Source organism: Bufo gargarizans, chromosome 1 (genome assembly GCF_014858855.1).
Source record: "Bufo gargarizans isolate SCDJY-AF-19 chromosome 1, ASM1485885v1, whole genome shotgun sequence".
NCBI classification, from domain to species: domain Eukaryota; kingdom Metazoa; phylum Chordata; class Amphibia; order Anura; family Bufonidae; genus Bufo; species Bufo gargarizans.
This window is the reverse complement of record NC_058080.1, coordinates 131,427,493-131,447,610: the sequence shown is the minus strand read 5'-3', so window position 1 is coordinate 131,447,610 and position 20,118 is coordinate 131,427,493. Positions and strand designations below refer to the sequence as shown.

At 45.9% G+C, this 20,118-nt stretch overlaps 1 protein-coding gene across 1 annotated transcript in view; it reads right to left on the bottom strand.

The window, feature by feature from the left end:
• The window catches only part of LIMCH1 (LIM and calponin homology domains 1), a 323,950-nt gene extending 323,339 nt beyond the window's left edge, over window positions 1–611 (bottom strand). The window contains exon 1 of the mRNA XM_044276674.1: window positions 215–611. Coding sequence (XP_044132609.1) covers window positions 215–307 — 93 coding nt within the window. The 5' untranslated portion in view covers window positions 308–611. The remainder of the gene's footprint in view (window positions 1–214) is intronic.
• Between the last annotated feature and the right edge of the window lie 19,507 nt (window positions 612–20,118).

Sequence of the window (20,118 nt, the reverse complement as noted above, 5' to 3'; positions counted from 1 at the left end):
TGGTGGTCTGCCTGCACAGGGCACAATGCTGCAGCCAGGGGCATCACTGCAGACTGTGCCCATCAATAGAGATGTTTAGGAAAACAAGCAACAATGTGGATGACACAAGCACAGCACACAAGCACTGCCTCCTCCTCACATGTCAATACTATGCCCACAGCAGAAGCTTCCAGAGAAACTTCACCCCAGGAGCTGTCACATAGATCCTGATTACCTCGATCCACTTCTGGGCTTCTCTGCAGGCAGCATCAGGAGGGCACTCCTGTGGCTGGGTGATGTCCTCCAGATCTAGTGCAGGGCTGGCCATGTCCAGGCAGCAGTGTGTGCCTTCCTCTCTGGAGCAGGAGAAATGGGATCCACAGTCTCCTCCGAAAGCAAGTCCCCTGCTCTGTGCAACGTGATCTGTACCACACACCAGCTAAAAATAATCAGACTGTTGCAGCTTTTTGCCTTCAGCCCATGCAAATCCTAAAGCCGCCTCCCCCTGGAGCAGAGGCAGCAATCACATGCCTCCTTCCATGCTCGCCCAGAGCCAGGCACTCACTGCTGCAGCCCACAATGGGGGGGACAAGGAGCAGCATCCACACAGGAGAGGTGCCCTGGCGGGGATGGCGGCAGTGACTCAGGTGTCTGCCCCAGGGCATGATGGGAGAATCATGGAGGCAGCCTGCAACAAGTGGCTGCCATAGCCTGGTGTGCTCAGAGCTGGCCTTCTCTGTCCTACAGCTACATAATCCTGCAGCAGCTAAATCCTGCCCTGAGCCATCAGCTCTCCGCCGGGATTTAGGAGCCCCATGGCTGGAATAGTCATTGGAGGTCATTTACTAACATCCCCACAAGTTGCCCGTGCAGCAATATTTTGCCGCACAGGTGTTTTTGTGCCGCCCTCTGCAAATTTACTAACATTTACGCCTGGAAGCAGGTATCGAACTTGGCAAAAAAAACTATTCCCCTCAGGGGGGGACGCATTTATCAAAACTGACTAACGCCTCATTCACACGGATGTGTGTTGTGCGTTTTCTCCACGGACAGCACACGTCTTCATTCATTTTAATGTGTGTATTCAGACATCAGTGTTATAGCGCGGTCCGTGTTTTTAGAACGGGTACATGCTCTATTTTGTCCGTGTTCGCGGATCCTGCACACCCATTATAGTCTATGGGTACGTGAAAACCATGGATGCAACACGGATCATTAGGAAGAGATGCTTTGAAAATGATTTTTCGGCCTCATGCACACGACAGTATTTTTTAGCGGTCCGCAACACGGGGTTCCGTGATCTGTTTCCGTTTTTGTTTCCGTGTGTCTTCCTTTTTTTTGGAGGACCACCAGACATAAAGGAAAGTAAAAAAAAGTGTAAGACAGGTTTGCCATGCAAATGATAGGAAGAAAACGGACGCGGATGACAATCTTGTGTGCCTCCGCGTTTTTTAGCGGTCCCATTGACTTGAATGGGTCCGCGAACCGTTTTCCGGACACGGAATAAAACAACGGTTGCGTGCATGAGGCCTTCAGCTGTGCAGTGTCAGTGAAACACGTAAGACACGGACCCATAACAGACATCTTCACGGAGGCATCACTGACCACCTTTTCACGGATTTAAACATGGACACGGATGTGTGAACAGGAAAACTGTCTTAGTTGCCCATAGCAACCAATCAGAGCTCACTTTTCATTTCTTAAAGTGTTCTGAAAAAATGAAAGGTGAAAGCGGATCGGTTTCTATGGGCAACTAAAGACGGTTTTCCGGTTGGACAGTTTTGATAAATTAGAGTGGAGAAGTTTTTCACTCCAGGCGCACAGACTGCTGTAGATGCGCCTAATTTAGGCCTCTTTCACACTACCGTATGGCTATTTCAGTGTTTTGCAGTCCGTTTTTCACGGATCCGTTCCGTTTTTCCGTTCCATTTTTCCGTATGGCATATACAGTATACAGTAATTACATAGAATAAATTGGGCTGAGCATAACATTTTAAATAGATGGTTCCGCAAAAACAGAACGGATACGGAAGACATACGGATGCATTTCTGTATGTGTTCCGTTTTTTTTTGTGGACCCATTGACTTAAATGGAGCCACGGAACGTGATCTGCGGGCAGTAATAGGACATGTTCTATCTTTCAACGGAACGGAAATACGGAAGCGGAATGCATACGGAGTACATTCCGTATTTTTTTGCGGAACCATTGAAATAAATGGTTCTGTATACAGACCGTATACGGAACGCAAAAAACGGCACGCAAAACAGAAAAAAAAACGGTAGTGTGAAAGAGGCCTTAAGATGAGGAGCACATCTCGTCATAAGTTAGGCACATCCTCTGGCAACGCAGGGGGAATCAAAGACCTGAGCAAAACACAGTCTTTGTAAATGACCCCCATTTTGTGCATGCTAAACTGTATTTGCTTGACCATTGATATATCAATAATTTCTTTAGTTGTCTAATTAGTTTTATCTGTTGTTGGGAAAGCTGGGGGACAGGTGATGTGACCACCATAAGGCCTGCTCTATATTTTCTGCAGACAGCATTGGTACCCATTGATTTGAATGTGTCTGTTCACACATCAGTATTTTTTTGCTGACGGTGGGTCAGTAAAAAAGAATCACGGAGACATGCACTACTTTGGACCATGATGCAGACCAAACACACCAATTGATAATCACGGATACAACACGAATGGCATCCATGTTGCGTCAGTTTATCACTGAAGACTGGTAGGAGATGTTTTGGAAACTAATTTTCAGCTGAGCCACGTCCAAGGAATATGGATGACACACGGAGGGTAAAAATGGACACACGGACCAAACACGGATCCTTCACATACACCATGTTCTAAGGGAAAATAATAATGATCGGGTCCCCATCCCGATTGTATCCTAGAAACTGTGCGTGAAAATCGTACCGCATCAGCACTTGCTTGCGGATGCTTGCGATTTTCACGCAACCCCATTTATTTCTATGGGGCCTGCGTTACGTGAAAAACGCACAAAATAGAGCAGACTGCGATTTTTACGCAACGCATAAGTGATGCAGGAAAATCACCGCTCATGTGAACAGCCCCATAGAAATGAATGGGTCGGGATTCAGTGCGGGTGCAACGCGTTCAACTCACGCATCGCATCCGCGCGGAAGACTCGCCCGTGTGAAAGGGGCCCTAAAGTCGCATGTTCATGTGAAAGGGGCCTTAGGGCACATTCACATAGGCAGATAGTATGCCATGCAGTTAAAAAACATGTAGTATTTTATTTTATTGTGAATTGCATTTTATAATGTGTTTATTTGGCAGGGAAAAATTTGATCAAATAAATTTTAATAATAATAAAAAAAGACGGACAGCCAATAACTACTTCCCATCCACGGTAATTCACGGTAAAATGCTTACAGGTTTTGTTGTGCGGTCTACCTTTGCACACAATCTTATTTTTCATCCGCGTGCTGCCTTTTTTGTAGATAACACGTTAACGTTTTGCGGATCCGTGTCATTTTTCCGAATATGTTCTATTCTGGTCCATATTGCGGACAAGAACAGTCCTTACTTGATGGGAGTGAGGAAAATGCAGAATGCGCACTGAAGGTGTCTGTATTTTGTGGATCAGCTGTGTGCATGTAAGATCCTCACCTGCTTTGCACTCCAGGGGAGCCAAGAGGGGTCCTCGTGGAGTTGCGGGACAGGTTATGCGTGTCTCTGATGCACCAGCGCTGACCCCTTTGCGAGCCAGTGCGGAGATGCGTTCGCGTGGACATCGGAGGGGAGGACCGTCGGAGTCCCGGGGACAGAGTGGCCAGGCGAGTGACAAGACGCCGCGGCCAGGGTTGTCTCCGGTGTCTCCTGCGACTTCCGTTTCCGCATCTGGGTCCACGCGCTCGCATACTCGCGCTGAGTCAATCATGCGTCCGTGCGTACGCACGAGGGCAGGTTCGCAAAGGGATACACGGTCGCGAGTACGCGCTTCTTATGCACTTCGTCGACCAGTGGCGCATATTATACTGACTCACAAGAGCAAAGTGGATTAGGGAGCCAGCCATGGGTTAATCAACTTGTGATTGCCTTAGGCCTTGTACTCAGGTGCAGGGCAATTTGTTCACCTATGGTAGTGGACACTTGGCACCCTGGGATTGGTCAGCAGGCATTTAAAAGGAGGTCTCTCAGGGTGATCAGTGCCCACTGTTATTTTCCCTCAACCAGGTATAGGTCACAACTCCTAGTGACTGAAGACTGCCAGGAACTTTGTCCTTTACAGCGGACCCAAGATCTGGAGTGACTCGACTGCCAAGTGCACAGCATCATTCAGCACTGGTTGGGACTATTCCTGGAATCCCCTTGCCTGGTTTTTTGTTATTATTCCTTGTTACCAGCAAGTGTCCTGGACGTTTATGTTTCTGGTGAATAAACACCTTTTTGCTTTCATCACTGGTCTGTTTGTTGGTGCCTTGCATTACAGTGCATGAAGCCTTAATTATGTCACGTACAATATTGTTTTACATCTTCGGATTTGCCATTAAGATATCTAGGACAACCATTGTGTGATCCGTAATAATAGCAATTTTACCAAAAACACCTAAATCTAGAAAGCTGTGCAGTAATTTTTTACCATGCAAGCTTACATCTAGACTACCTGCACACATTGCGGATTACATGCGTTTTATCCGTGCAGATTCTCGTGCGGAAAAAAAGCAGCACAATGCGGTACCAGCAAAGTGTATGAGACAAATCTCCAGTAGGCTTTGCTTTTTTCTTTATCTGCCATGCAGATTTTGATTTTGCAGCATGTTCATTATTTGTGCAGTTCTTTTGTGCGGTTTTGACCTTTTCCAGTACAACAGTGAGTTTTGCGGAAAAACCATATCAAAGTAACACATGCGGATTTGGTGTGGAAATGCATATGGAAATTTGTTCAGAACTTCTACTAGAGAGCCCGCACCCATATGCAGGCAGCCTTAGAATAAGGGCTCATGCACACAAATGTATTTTCTTTCCGTGTTAGTTCCGTTTATTTTGCGGACCGTATGCGGAACCATTCATTTCAATGGGTCCACAAAAAAAAACTGTCGTCATTCCGTGTGCATTCCATGTCCTTACATGTGGATTTTCGTGTGGAAAAACTGCAGCATCAGGGTTCATTCACATGGCCGTATGCGTGTTGCAAAACACAGATACCAGCTGTGTTCGTTTGCGGAACATACACGGCCAGCCCTATGATAGAAATACCTCTTCTTGTCCGCAATACGACATGCCCCATAGAAGTGAATGGGGCTGATCTGCTATTCCAAGCACAGCCACTATACAATGTACAGCACAGTGCGCTGTAAGCACGAAGAAAGCCGCGGCGCTCACAGGAGTGCAGGTGCCTTCTCCAACAGCTGATCGGCGGGGGTTCTGTGAGTCAGACCCCACTGATCAGCTACTGATGATAAATCATCAACTACACAATCTTGGAAAATACTTTTAATGTCTTTTTTCCCCCCAAAGTGCAGCATTCTCTATACATTCAATAGGAAAAATGTCTAAAATACTGTATGTGCCCCCCCCCCCCCAAAAAAGTATGAATTTCATGGCATTTTTTACATGGCATTCTTGGGGAGTATTATCACTATTGGGATCACTATTAGGCCTCTTTCACACTGATCCGCAATACACGGGCGCCGCTCCGTGGGCATTTCGCATCACGGATGCAAACCCATTCACTTGAGATCCAGAGATGCGGAACGGAAGCACGGAACGGAACCACTACGCAAAAAGATAGAACATGTCCTATCTTTTTGCCGAACGGCCGGATCGTGGACCCTTTAAAGTGAATGGGTCCACGATCCGCTGCAGCTACCCCAAGGACTGTGCTCGTGCATTGTGGCCCGCATTTTGCGGGCCATAGTGTAGTGTACGGGAGAGTAATACCCCGTCACTACTGAAGGGTCACTTGGGTACTGTCGTTCCCCCCTGTATTTATGGGGAGGTTGGTATGAAACATCTTATAATGTCATGCTATGTATTTTCCTGTTACTGTGAAACGTGCATTTGCAGGCCGGCCAGGGTGTAGTTCCAGCTCTGAGTCACTAGAGGGAGCTAGGGAACCCTAGGTTATATAAGGCCCAGTCAGGAAGTAGTAGCAGGAGACAGACAGTGGGAGCAGAGGTCAGAAATGATCCTGTGTCTGAGAGAAGGCCAGGCTATGGGCCTGTGAGAGCAGAGCAGGCCTGAAGCCTGCCGGCTAGGAGAGGGTAGTAAAGGCCCTGTAACCGGGTTCCGGATCCAAGGAAAAGGTTCCCCTCCTGAGTCACCATCCGTTCAGCTGAAGCAGCATAAGTGAGCCACAAGCCAAGACACAGATTACCACAGAGGCCGATCAGATAAAGCGAGAGGTACTCAAGATAACAGAGGAGGTACTAGATAAGGACAGCTTCAAGGGTACGCCAGATAAAGGGCATTAGACCTTGGAGGAAATTCACATGTAGCGGGACCAGTCAGGAATAGTGTGCAAGCCGCCTGTACTGCATCTCCTGTAATTAACACTCTGTATAATTCATCGCTAAGACCGGCCTTCCTGTAATGTCAAGAACCATCTGTATTCTTCTAAAACCAACCGTCTTTTATGGAACTGTGCACTACCAGTGTCCGTGTATTATCCTGACTGATATTCAGTAAAAGTTCCAGTTTTTGTTGGCTATCCTGTGCTTGCTTCATTCTTCCACCATACTTTACACGGCGTGTCACCGTTTAATTGACACTGGCGTCACGAACTGTTAAATACCTGCCTGTTCCAGTATTTGCCCCAATTGAAGACGACAGTGGATCCCAGGTTAGTGGTCAATCTGCACTACAAAGCCCAGCATACACTACTGACCCCCTGGGACACTGCATCGCTCTTTTTGGCGTCACGAACAGGATCCGCATACTTCTACAGTGCAGAGAAGTGTGAACTGTGTGCTTTGAATATTCCACCACCGTATTACAAGGACTGTAACCTTTATTTCTGAAATCTGTGGATTACAATTGCGCCTGGGAGGAATCAAAGACGCTATACTGTGTTGCGCTACCCCCAGAGAGAAAATCGCATTTGTGGACTGTGTTTTACTGGACTTTTCATCATCCTGCTTGCTGTCAGTGAATTGCAGCATCAGGACATCTAAAATGGCCACCGGCGCCATGAGGCTTTTTACTGCGCCATCAGTATGTGCAGAGGCGCGAAAACTTGGCGCCGAAACCTTCCCAGAAGAAGGAGGAGACGATTGCCCTGGAGCGCCACCCACCTTGAGGAGTGGCGACGCGGCTGACTACTTTGAAGAGTTACGCCTGGGAGGCGGGGCTCCGATGGAGATAGACCGGCCCAGTGTGTGGGAGGAGCCAGTGTCGTCCTTGCACCCAGTGAGAGAAGAGGAGAGAGAGCGGCTGGACAGCTGCCAGCGGGCGGAAGAATGCGCAGAGGCCCGACGTCAAGCAGCAGCTGCCACCGGAACCCCAGCAAGCACTGTCACTGAACCTCCGGTACCCCCGACGACCTGCACGAAAGCTGAACTAGAGGCCCTGCGCAAGAGGGTGTATTGGGTGGCGGACCTCGGCTGCGCAGGAGGCGTGCGGTGGTTCCCGTTTCCTAGGACGGATGCCGAAATGGAGGCCGTGAAAGACAAGCCTCCCCCTCTAAAGATTGTAAGAGGTGACGGTTTCCAAATGTGGCCGGCCTTGCCAGAACAACTGCTGCAGGTTCCCTTCGTCGATTCATCATCCGAGGAAGAACATGACACTCGCCTGTGAGTACTCTTTTCCTCATGTCCATATCCTTAATGGCCGTTTTGTCCCTCCAGTTGGCAGAGCTGGTGAAGCTCGCTGCCAGTTACCCACGGCCGGTGGCATCCTAGTTAAATAATGTGCCACTGTGTATCAATGCTTCCATCTGCCTTTGTTTTGTTTGGGACATCCGGTTTGCTGCTGAATTCCCGGTTGTGCCTTGAAGTTTTTGCACAAATTTTACCCCTTTTACCCCCATTTCAGGTTGAAAAGACATTTTTATGTCAGCACTATTTTAAAGGGTAAGCAGGACTTGCCAGGATAACATGGCCCTGGTATTGTCAGAGTCCTGTATTGTCATTTTATATATGTGCTGCTGACAGTATTTAATAACCGGTTTTCTTATTCAAGTATATGTGCCCAGAGATGGACTTCCTATGTGCAAGCCTCTGAGAGGTTAATTTATTATGGACTTATTTATTGTCATGGACTATCCTGGTTCTTTCAACATCCGCTGTGCCAGGTCAGCGCCCCCGTTCCACTCACTATCCTGTGAAAAAGAGAACGACGCCCCTTGTCACCAGACTTCGCCATTTCCAATTGGGTCTGATAAGAGTGTAATTGACATATATGTATGTATGCATGTGTCTTCCTCTATTTCAGGTCATGATTCCAGTTGGACGGGCCCTGATGGAGTACGAGGTCGTACTCAGCTTAAAGCAGCGGGGTATGTAGTGTACGGGAGAGTAATACCCCGTCACTACTGAAGGGTCACTTGGGTACTGTCGTTCCCCCCTGTATTTATGGGGAGGTTGGTATGAAACATCTTATAATGTCATGCTATGTATTTTCCTGTTACTGTGAAACGTGCATTTGCAGGCCGGCCAGGGTGTAGTTCCAGCTCTGAGTCACTAGAGGGAGCTAGGGAACCCTAGGTTATATAAGGCCCAGTCAGGAACTAGTAGCAGGAGACAGACAGTGGGAGCAGAGGTCAGAAATGATCCTGTGTCTGAGAGAAGGCCAGGCTATGGGCCTGTGAGAGCAGAGCAGGCCTGAAGCCTGCCGGCTAGGAGAGGGTAGTAAAGGCCCTGTAACCGGGTTCCGGATCCAAGGAAAAGGTTCCCCTCCTGAGTCACCATCCGTTCAGCTGAAGCAGCATAAGTGAGCCACAAGCCAAGACACAGATTACCACAGAGGCCGATCAGATAAAGCGAGAGGTACTCAAGATAACAGAGGAGGTACTAGATAAGGACAGCTTCAAGGGTACGCCAGATAAAGGGCATTAGACCTTGGAGGAAATTCACATGTAGCGGGACCAGTCAGGAATAGTGTGCAAGCCGCCTGTACTGCATCTCCTGTAATTAACACTCTGTATAATTCATCGCTAAGACCGGCCTTCCTGTAATGTCAAGAACCATCTGTATTCTAAAACCAACCGTCTTTTATGGAACTGTGCACTACCAGTGTCCGTGTATTATCCTGACTGATATTCAGTAAAAGTTCCAGTTTTTGTTGGCTATCCTGTGCTTGCTTCATTCTTCCACCATACTTTACACGGCGTGTCACCGTTTAATTGACACTGGCGTCACGAACTGTTAAATACCTGCCTGTTCCAGTATTTGCCCCAATTGAAGACAACAGTGGATCCCAGGTTAGTGGTCAATCTGCACTACAAAGCCCAGCATACACTACTGACCCCCTGGGACACTGCAATAGCACGACCACGGGGCGCACACGTTTGTGTGAAAGAGGCCTTACTATGGGTGGACTATCTGTTATTTCTGACAGTATAGTGTTTGTGGGCACAGAGGAGCACAGCGGGCACACTATTGGGAGTAGCTGCAGGAATACCTGTATATTATACAGTGGCCTGTATAAATTTGTGGGCTGATTTGGGGTCTGAGTTGCACATCTACCATGTGCGTATAAAAGTACTGGTGTCTTATGTGGCAGAGAGGGCTGCACACCCCTGACCAAAGATGTCTACCTGTGATCATCTGGACCAAATGAAGAAGTAAAATAAGTGATAAACAACTGAAATCCATGGAGACGTCAACAGAAGTCATGCAGAAGTCATAGCATAACATGCAATGGTGGTAGTGTGTTTAAATACACAGGCATGTCTACAAACATGTATAAGGGACATATAGAACTACTGTATGATTATGGAAACATGACAGTAATAAAACGAATATGTGGATCAACATAAAATAGATTTAAAAAAATATATATATATATACAAACCAGATTCCCAAAAAGTTGGGACACTAAACAAATTGTGAATAAAAACTGAATGCAATGATGTGGAGATGGCAAATGTCAATATTTTATTTGTAATAGAACGTAGATGACAGATCAAACGTTTAATCCGAGTAAATGTATCATTTTAAAGGAAAAATACGTTGATTCAAAATTTCACGGTGTCAACAAATCCCCCAAAAGTTGGGACAAGTAGATAAGAGGCTAGAAAAAGTAAATTTGAGCATAACGAAGAGCTGGAAGACCAATTAACACTAATTAGGTCAATTGGCAACATGATTGGGTATAAAAAGAGCTTCTCAGAGTGGCAGTGTCTCTCAGAAACCAAGATGGGTAGAGGATCACCAATTCCCACAATGTTGCGCAGAAAGATAGTGGAGCAATATCAGAAAGGTGTTACCCAGCGAAAAATTGCAAAGACTTTGCATCTATCATCATCAACTGTGCATAACATCATCCGAAGATTCAGAGAATCTGGAACAATCTCTGTGCGTAAGGGTCAAGGCCGTAAAACCATACTGGATGCCCGTGATCTCCGGGCCCTTAAACGACACTGCACCACAAACAGGAATGCTACTGTAAAGGAAATCACAGAATGGGCTCAGGAATACTTCCAGAAACCATTGCCAGTGAACACAATCCACCGTGCCATCCGCCGTTGCCAGCTGAAACTCTACAGTGCAAAGAAGAAGCCATTTCTAAGCAAGATCCACAAGCTCAGGCGTTTTCACTGGGCCAGGGATCATTTAAAATGGAGTGTGGCAAAATGGAAGACTGTTCTGAGGTCAGACGAGTCACAATTCAAAGTTCTTTTTGGAAATCTGGGACGCCATGTCATCCGGACCAAAGAGGACAAGGACAACCCAAGTTGTTATCAACGCTCAGTTCAGAAGCCTGCATCTCTGATGGTATGGGGTTGCATGAGTGCGTGTGGCATGGGCAGCTTGCATGTCTGGAATGCAGAAAAATATATTCAGGTTCTAGAACAACATATGCTCCCATCCAGACGTCATCTCTTTCAGGGAAGACCCTGCATTTTTCAACAAGATAATGCCAGACCACATTCTGCATCAATCACAACATCATGGCTGCGTAGGAGAAGGATCCGGGTACTGAAATGGCCAGTCTGCAGTCCAGATCTTTCACCTATAGAGAACATTTGGCGCATCATAAAGAGGAAGGTGCAACAAAGAAGGCCCAAGACGATTGAACAGTTAGAGGCCTGTATTAGACAAGAATGGGAGAGCATTCCTATTTCTAAACTTGAGAAACTGGTCTCCTCGGTCCCCAGACGTCTGTTGAGTGTTGTAAGAAGAAGGGGAGATGCCAGACAGTGGTGAAAATGGCCTTGTCCCAACTTTTTGGGGATTTGTTGACACCATGAAATTCTGATTCAACATATTTTTCCCTTAAAATGGTACATTTTCTCAGTTTAAACTTTTGTTCCGTGATTTATGTTCTATTCTGAATAAAATATTAGAAGTTGGCACCTCCACATCATTGCATTCAGTTTTTATTCACGATTGGTATAGTGTCCCAACTTTTTGGGAATCCGGTTTGTATATTACCAATGTGAAGTTCGATAAAGATAAACAAAATCAGTTTTTAGGTTCATGCCTTTTGGTGATCGACTTCCAAATGTTAGAATCCAGAAAGTTTTGTGCAGCTCTTCTCCGGTCACCTTTTCTTTTAGGTTGATTAACCCTCTCAATAGCCTGAATGTGTAATTTTTTGTTACCTAGGAGTATTTTTTTCTTTAATTACACCTTTTATCTTTAAACAAAAGGTTGCCCTATAGGTTCCAGATATCCCCCACTTTAGCTATATTATTTATGTGTTGGTTTGAAGAGTTCTATATTTATTCTGAACATAACACCTTTTTTTGTCATGAATAGGTTAGTACGGACAATTCTCGAAGTCAACCAATCGTCCCCCCAACCCCTCCCCCTGCAAACACTAGCACTAAAGACATTTTGCTGTACTTGCTATACAGCAGCACATACCTCTCACACCCAGGGTCCCAGGTGACGTCTCCTCCGATGTAGATCTTCTCTGTCATCATCTTCTCTATTCGTCCGGACAACTTCTCTCAGCCGCCTCGTCTCTGCAGAGTGTGACACACAGACATCTTAGTTTCCTCACTTTTCTCTACCCTTAAATACTATATTGAAGAAAAATTTGTGTCTCCCATAGTAATAGTACTCCTCATAGTCCCACCAATAGTAATTCCCTTCTAGAATGCCCTCATTAGTAATACTGCCCCCTACAGTGCCCCCAACAGTGATAGTGCTCTCCAAGAGTGCCTCCATTAGTAGAAGAGCCCTCCAGTATTAATAATGTCCTTACAGAGCCCCTAGTAGAAATAAGGCCCCCCTATTCTTATACCAGTGGTAGTAAAGCTCTCTACAGACCCCTCAGTAGTAATAAGGCCCCCATAGTGCTCTTAGAAATAATGTGGATCTATAAGTCCCTCCTATAGAGCCCCCAGTAGTGATAAGAACGCTTAATGTCCCCTGGATTTAAAATGTCCCCACAGTGCCGCTAGTATTTATAATACCCCTACTGTTATAATGCTCACCCTGAAGTGCCCCTGTAGTTATATTGCCCCCTACTGTTATAATGCTCACCCTGAAGCCCTCCCAGTATTTATAATGCCCCCTGCAGTTATATTCCTCCGTTCACTGTCCTCAGAAATTATAATTCCTCAGCCCCTCCACCATACAGTCCCATGTAAATAATATTATTTCCCTCCTCCGCCATAAAGTCCCATGTAAATACCATCACACCACCTCTCCAGCCTCCTCCAATATACAGTCCCATGTAAATAACATCTCTCTTTATTTACAGCCCCCTCCAAATTACAGTCCCACGTAAATAACATCACCCCCTCCCCAGCACCTTCAACATACAGTCCCATGTAAATAACATCACCCCTCAATATTCAGTCCCATGTAAATAACATCACTCCACCCCACTGTCCAACATAAATAACTTCAGCCCTAACATATAGTCCCAGTTATATATCTACAACTCCCAACATTGCTCTGCCTCTCACACTGAGTAATCTACCCCTTCACTTACCTCTCCTCATGTAGAAGAGCTCACCACAGCTTCTTCTCTTCACTGCTGAGCCATCCTCTCCTGCACTGGTCACATGATGGTGACATCATTGCAGGTCCTTTTCAGCTACTGCATTTAGAACTGATCACATGGACTGTGATGCCACCACAGGTGCTTCAGCTCTTGCAAGGCATTAGATTCAATTGTATTGCCGTCCTGAGGATGGCAATACAGTTGTATCTACTGGCAGGCAGTACATTCGGGGCCTGGGACAAAACATCAGGGGCCAAGGCCCCGAATGTTTTAACCTAGCAACGCCCCTGATTTGCTCCACATCTAGCATGGCCCTGTGGCATCCATGCCAGTCTTTGTGGACTACCTCAGTAATTAATTTTCTTTAAAGTTTACTTTTTTCTTTCATCCTACTGAGATTGCTTTTCTGGGTTTGCTGTTGATTGGTGATGTGTATAAAGGAAGGGTTATTACTAAACTATATCACAAACCTACTTCACGTAACAACAGAATATTAGGTGCGAGCAGGGGTGCACCACCAATGGGGCCAGGTGAGGCGATCGCCTCAGGCAGCTCCAGGTAGGGGCAAGAGGGGGGGGGGCAGCTGAAGGGTCATGAGCTGAAGGGAGGGGTTAGGTTAAGAAATGGCATTGGGGAGAAGGGGGGCGCTATTTCAGTTTTCGCCTCAGGCAGCAGAAAGGCTATGCGCACCCCTTGGTGCGAGCCGTTTTCATCCTTCACATACCATACGGAGCACCCACTGAATAAATACACAAGCGCTTTTTGGGCGTGTTCTGACATCTCATATTTTGACAATGAATGCCAAATTATCGTAGCGGATATAAATCTTGGATGCTAAAAAGAGCCAAGTGTATACAGTAGTTTAACCCCAAAACATATCTACTCCAGGCGCACTCAGGTGTAGGAAAGTTTTATTTATTTTTATGTCTCATCTGATTTATGGGAGGGATGGGGGGAGGGAGTATAGGGGCCATTACTTTGGAGTCTAATCTGAGGTCTGATTAATGGGGGGAGGAATGTTATAGGGGCCATTACTTTGGAGTCTGATCTGATGTCTGAATGATGCAGGGGGGACTGTTATAGGGGCCATGACTTTGGAGTCTGATCTGAGGTCTGATTTAAAGGATGAAGGAGGGAGGTTATAAGGGGCATGACTTTTGTGTCTGACCTGAGATCTAATTAATGGAAGTGGGTGTCGTATGGGGACCATGACTTTTGGGTCTGATTTAAGCTATGGAAGAGTAGGGTTATAGGGAGCCACATGAATTTCAGGCTTGTATGAATTTGGGTCTAATCTGTGGTCTATATTACTTTTGGGGTCTGGTCTGGCCCCATCATTTTCTAGTTCTGTAGTTGCACCCTTTGGCACTTTAATTTTGGCAGTATAGTATTTTCGGGGCAGCAGCGGGCACAGTATTGGTGAATGTTACAGGGCCGCAGTGTTAAAGGGGTTTTACAAGACTTTACTACTGATGACCTCTGAATAGCTCATCAGTTCCTGATCAGGTGGGGATCTGACACCGGGGCCCTGTCGATCAGCTTTTTGAAAAGGCAGTGGTGCCTTCTCCAGCTTTCCCTAGGCTAAGTTACAACATGTTCATCTGTCACATGGCCTAGACGCAGCTCAGCCTCATTTAAAGGGAACCTGTCACCAGGATTTTGGCCATAGAGCTGGGCCACTAGCACATCTGCAATACCCAGTCCCCATAGCTCTCTGTGCTTTTATTGTGTTAAAAAAACGTTTTGATCGATATGCAAATGAACCTGATATGTGTCCTGTATCCGGAGATGAGTCCAGCGGAAAGGAGCCCAGCACCGCCCCGCGTCCTCCGAATCTCCTCCTTGCTGACTGACGTCACAGAGCTGGAGCGCTGAAATCTCGCGATGTGCGAGCTAGCGCATGCGCAGTGTCGGCATCGTGTTCATTCCCTGTGCTGGCATCAGCACAGGGAACGAACTACGCATGCGCTAGCTCGCGCATTGCGAGATTTCGGCGCTATAGCTCTGTGACGTCAGCCAGCAAGGAGGAGATTCGGAGGACGCGGGGCGGTGCTGGGCTCCTTTCCGCTGGACTCATCTCCGGATACAGGACACATATGAGGTTCATTTGCATATGGCTCAAAACGTTTTTTTAACACAATAAAAGCACAGAGAGCTATGAGGACTGGGTATTGCAGATGTGCTAGCAGCCATCTAGCAGCCCATTTCCCCAGCTCTTTGGCCAAAATCCTGGTGACAGGTTCCCTTTAATTGAATGGGGCTCAGCTGTAATACCAAGCACAGCCACGATACTATGTACGGCACTGTGCTTGGTGAGCATGGAGAAGACCGCAGCGCTCACAGGTGTTGGACCCCACAATCAGATTCTGATGACCTATCCAGAGGATAGGTGATCAATATTAAAGTCTTGGGAAAAAACCTTTAAAGGGGCAGGTGTATAGGGGGTTCTTTGGGTGGAAAACCAAAATATGGCCATCCTACTAAATGCAATATTACATTAGAAAATATGTTGGCCCCTTCTATGTATTCATTGTGTCCTAAAAAAGCTAAGAATTGGTTACCTTTCCGTGTTTTTTTTTATAAATGTGGTCTGAACAGATGCAAACTGTGCCAATACTGTACATTAAATGCTCTAAGGAAGAGATGTCCACTTCTAATAAAATATACACTATCACCTCTTTAATCAACTGCAGCACTACGCATTCAGGGCTTCATTTATTAAGACCGGCGTTTAAGCCCTTTAGTTGGCAGTGGATCCGTCCAAGGTTAAAGAGGACCTGTCACCGCTTCTGACATTCCTGTTTTAATAGCTTCATGCATTCCACATGTAATAGCAGTTCTGGAGCCTCTATTCTTATGTCTCTATGATGTGACATTCCTCTGTTATTTATACTAGAAGTTATGAATGAATTGCTAGCAGTCTTCAGTAAGGGTACAGAGGGGAGGTAACCAGTTGAGGGTGTGTAACTGCACAGTCTGAAAATGGCAGCACTGATTGGATAAAGTGAGTCTGTGCAGGGACACACCCCCAACTGGTTACCTCCCCTCTATACCCTTACTGCAGACTGCTAGCAATTCATTCATAACTTCTAGTAGAAATAACAGAGGAATGGCACAACATAGAGACATAAGAATAGAGGCTCCAGAACTGTTATTACATGTATAATATTATTACATGTATTGTAAATGTATGGAGCTAATAAAACAAGCCTGTCAGCAGCAGTGAAAGGTCCTCTTTAAGTTATCACTATTATGTCTCCATTCACATAGATACCATGCATATTTTCTATGGGTTTTACCACTCGAAAGCATAAGTGAAAATGCTTTTAAAAGAGTTGTCTCATTTTAGCAAATGAAGTAAAGGATCCCAGCAGACGTGACTTGATGCTTGTAACGAATTTATTGTCAAAGTAACAATATGTCCTGTATTCTAGCACGTGGAAATTGATCCTGGTCCCGCGCGGCGTGCATCCAAGCGAGTGCTGGCCAATTTATCTTCATCATTTTAGCAAATGGCATTTATTATGTAGACAAAGTTAAAGGGGTTATCCATTTTATTCATATTGATGACCTGTCCTCAGCATAGGACATCAGTATCAGATCAGCAGGGGTCTGACTCCCGGCATCCCCGCTGATCAGCTGCTTGAAGCGCTGTTGTGCGAGTGCTGCCTTCTCTTCATTGTTTACCTGCTCACCATCACAACCGCAGCAGTGAGCAACGTAATTACACCTAAGCCATCCCATTCACTTCTATGGGACAGCTCCTTCCATTCAAGTGTATGACCTGTCCTCACCCTGCACCCCACCCACCGTTTCAGGGTAGCTTCATTCATGTGCTGGCCTGTTTCCAGATGAAAATGTAAGTAGATTTGCCGGGGTTGGGCCCTGGCACGGCCCCTCACATGCACCCTCCCCTATCACACCCAACTGGCGTACGCGGCGCAAAACCATCCATGTGACACAATATTGTTGGCCTTACAGAAAAGGGAACTTCTGACGCTTTTTACATCTAAAAGTGTCACAAGTTCCTTAGTAAATGTGCCCCATTGAGTGGAGTAGTTTTACGCCAACCTTTACACCTGTTTTCAGGCATAAATGTTATTAAATTTGCCGTGGTCACTCCCTCACCACGCCTAAATGATGAATGTGGTGTGAAAATGTCTGTACGCCAAAATATTGTTGTATGGGCATTGAAAAAAAATAGCAAAAAGGGGGTTTGCGCCTTTCGTAATTGACTCCCATCGTACATGGCTTCAATATTGGGCTGAATAGTTTTATGTAATTATTTTAAGCACCATTTTTGCATCCACTTGAGCTCAGGACAAATCTTGATCCAGGAATACAAAAAGAATCATGATTAAAGTAAACTCATCAGAGGAGGACATTCATTGTGGTCTATAATCTCACATAGCCTCTAATTGCCAACATGAAAGGGGCGCGCTCTTCTGCAGACCATCCCAGCCGCTTGTTGATGCTCAGTGATTTCTGGCCTTGCATTACTGATTGCCCTCAAATGTCTCTATGACATGGCAGAAGATACATTACATGGATTTCCCTTTTAAATAATCAACCTTCAGTAAGGCTGTAACGGGGCGCCAAAGGCGCACTTGGTCTCCCATTAGCCGCAGACCAGCTGCTTAGGTTCGGGAGCGAGGATCTGTGTTTGGCCTCGTTCCCAGGGCGGCTTTGCTAGCTGGGAGGCTCCCTGCTCCTAGGTCTGCCTTGATCACTCGGTGCTCGACTTGTTTGTCTGTCGGTCATGTGACGCTGGCCACGTCACATGACCCTCACTCCCCACTATCAATACAGGCAGCCTGCTGGCTACAGGTTGCCTGTGATTTTTATCCTATAGGCTGTGTACTTTATTGTTCTTAAGCTACCTCTGGAATTGAACCTCGATCCGCCTCTTGACACCTCTTCTGCCTGCTCCCTGTACCTTGACGCTACCTCTCAGGTTTTGACCTTGGCTTGTTTACGGATTTGTCTTTGCCTCTTCCCTTGTTCTGATGTGACCTCCTGGACTGACCTCGGCTAGTTGACCTGCCTCGCCTTCCGTTTTTGTTCTACCTCTTGTCCGCTTATTGTAACTTCTCAGTGGCTGTCCTCTTCCCTGCTGTCTCTTTCTCTCTGCTTGCACTTAGTAGGCTAGGGACTGTCGCCCAGTTGCGCTCCGTCACCTAGGGCAGGTGGTGCAAGTAGGCAGGGACAGGGGACCGGGTGGCAGCTCAGGGGGTGAATCTCCGCTCTACCTTGATACCCGTTACTCTATCCATGACAAAGGCCCCTTAAAGGATTACACCCTTTTGACAGAATTTTTTAACGACTGAATAGATAATTTCTTGTAAATGCTTGACATTTTTTCAGCCACAAACTCTTACGTCTACCGAATGGGTTAGAGCCGGGATGCCCAACCTGCAGCCCTCCAGCTGTTGCAAAACCAAAACTCCCAGCATGCTTGGACAGCCTACAGCTATTAGAGCATGCTGGGAGTTGTAGTTTTGCAACAGCTGGAGAGCCGCAGATTGAGCATCCCTCAGTTAGAGCAAATATTCAGTTGTATGGATTATTCTGACCAGCACCACTGAGCATGGAGGTTCAATTGGGCTGCCATGGAGGTGCATGAGCCATCTACTCTATCTCTGTATGCCTCTGAATAGTCAACTTATGCCTCGCTCACACATAAGTAGAACCGAACACTGAGGTTTCCTCAAACAGATGATTGGCAGGGTGCCGTAAGTGAGACCCCCACAATCTCATATTGAAGACATATTCTGAGGCTAGGCCGTCAATATTAAAATCCTAAAGAACCCCATTAACATAAAGAGAAAATCTGTACCAGAAAACACATAAAAACTGTACAAAAAAGGCAAAAAACAGTGTGGATTTATGTGCATGTTTGAATGTGGATTTTCTGCAGATTTTTTTGCATACAAATCGGCACTGTGCGCAGGTAGCCTTAGGCCTCTTTCACACAAGCGTTACGGATTCTCTCAAGGTCTATTCGGGAAAAAACTGATTGTTTTGTCTACGATTGCATTCAGTGTTTCAGTTTTTTCCACACGGGTACAATCAGTTTTTGATGCGTTATTGACGCCCTGAAGAATAACAATCTTCATCTCCTAGCCAACCATCTGTTAAAAAACGCATTGTATCCGGATTCAATCCGTTTTTCACTGAAGCCGCATTCACTTCTATGGAGCCAGGGCTGCGTGACAAATGCTGAATATAGAATACGCTGCGATTTTTCCTTAACGCAGAAATGATGTGTGAAAAACACAGACCCTGAGAGAATCTGTAACCCTTTTGTGAAAGAGGCCTTAGGGTGCCATATTTTGTTGCAGACATTTCTGCAACAGAAAAGCAGTGCCATTCACACAGGGTTAAATCCAGCTTGAACTTTTATTGCAAAGGATAGGGTGAAACCAAGAACAGAAGGAAAGGAATGCACTTACTATGGTAAATGAGCACATGGTACTATGCGAACACATTACATTACAATATAAGCGTAAAATACAGGATACATTTAGTACAGCATATCATATAAATGTGCATAAACATACATCCTGCAATGCTAGGCTAACAATATGAAACTTACCAGCAATGCCACATGAAGTCTGGTCAGGAGGCTGAAGGTGGATGTTTCTTGTCTTTAGCGATCTTGGAAAAGAAGGTGGGTTGTGTTTAAACTCCATGCACCGTAGGGACTTTATTATGTCACAGGGTCATTTGACATTCAAAAGCCTTAATTTGAAAGTTACATTTGTCTCACCCTAAACACAGCGATTAGAGTTGTTCATTATTATTATCTTTATATTATATTAATAATGTTTATTACCCCATAGCAAGGGCTACATACGGGCGATGCTTCAAACCCACATGACTTTAGTACGTCACATGACCCTATGACATCACAAGATCCTTACGGGTTTTGGACACAACCAAAGAAGATGGCTGCTAGGTAGCAGCTACAGTGGATGGCATAAGACAATTTCTAATACTAAATGCTAACTAGCTAAAATCAATTTGCCAAAACAGCCACTAACCGGC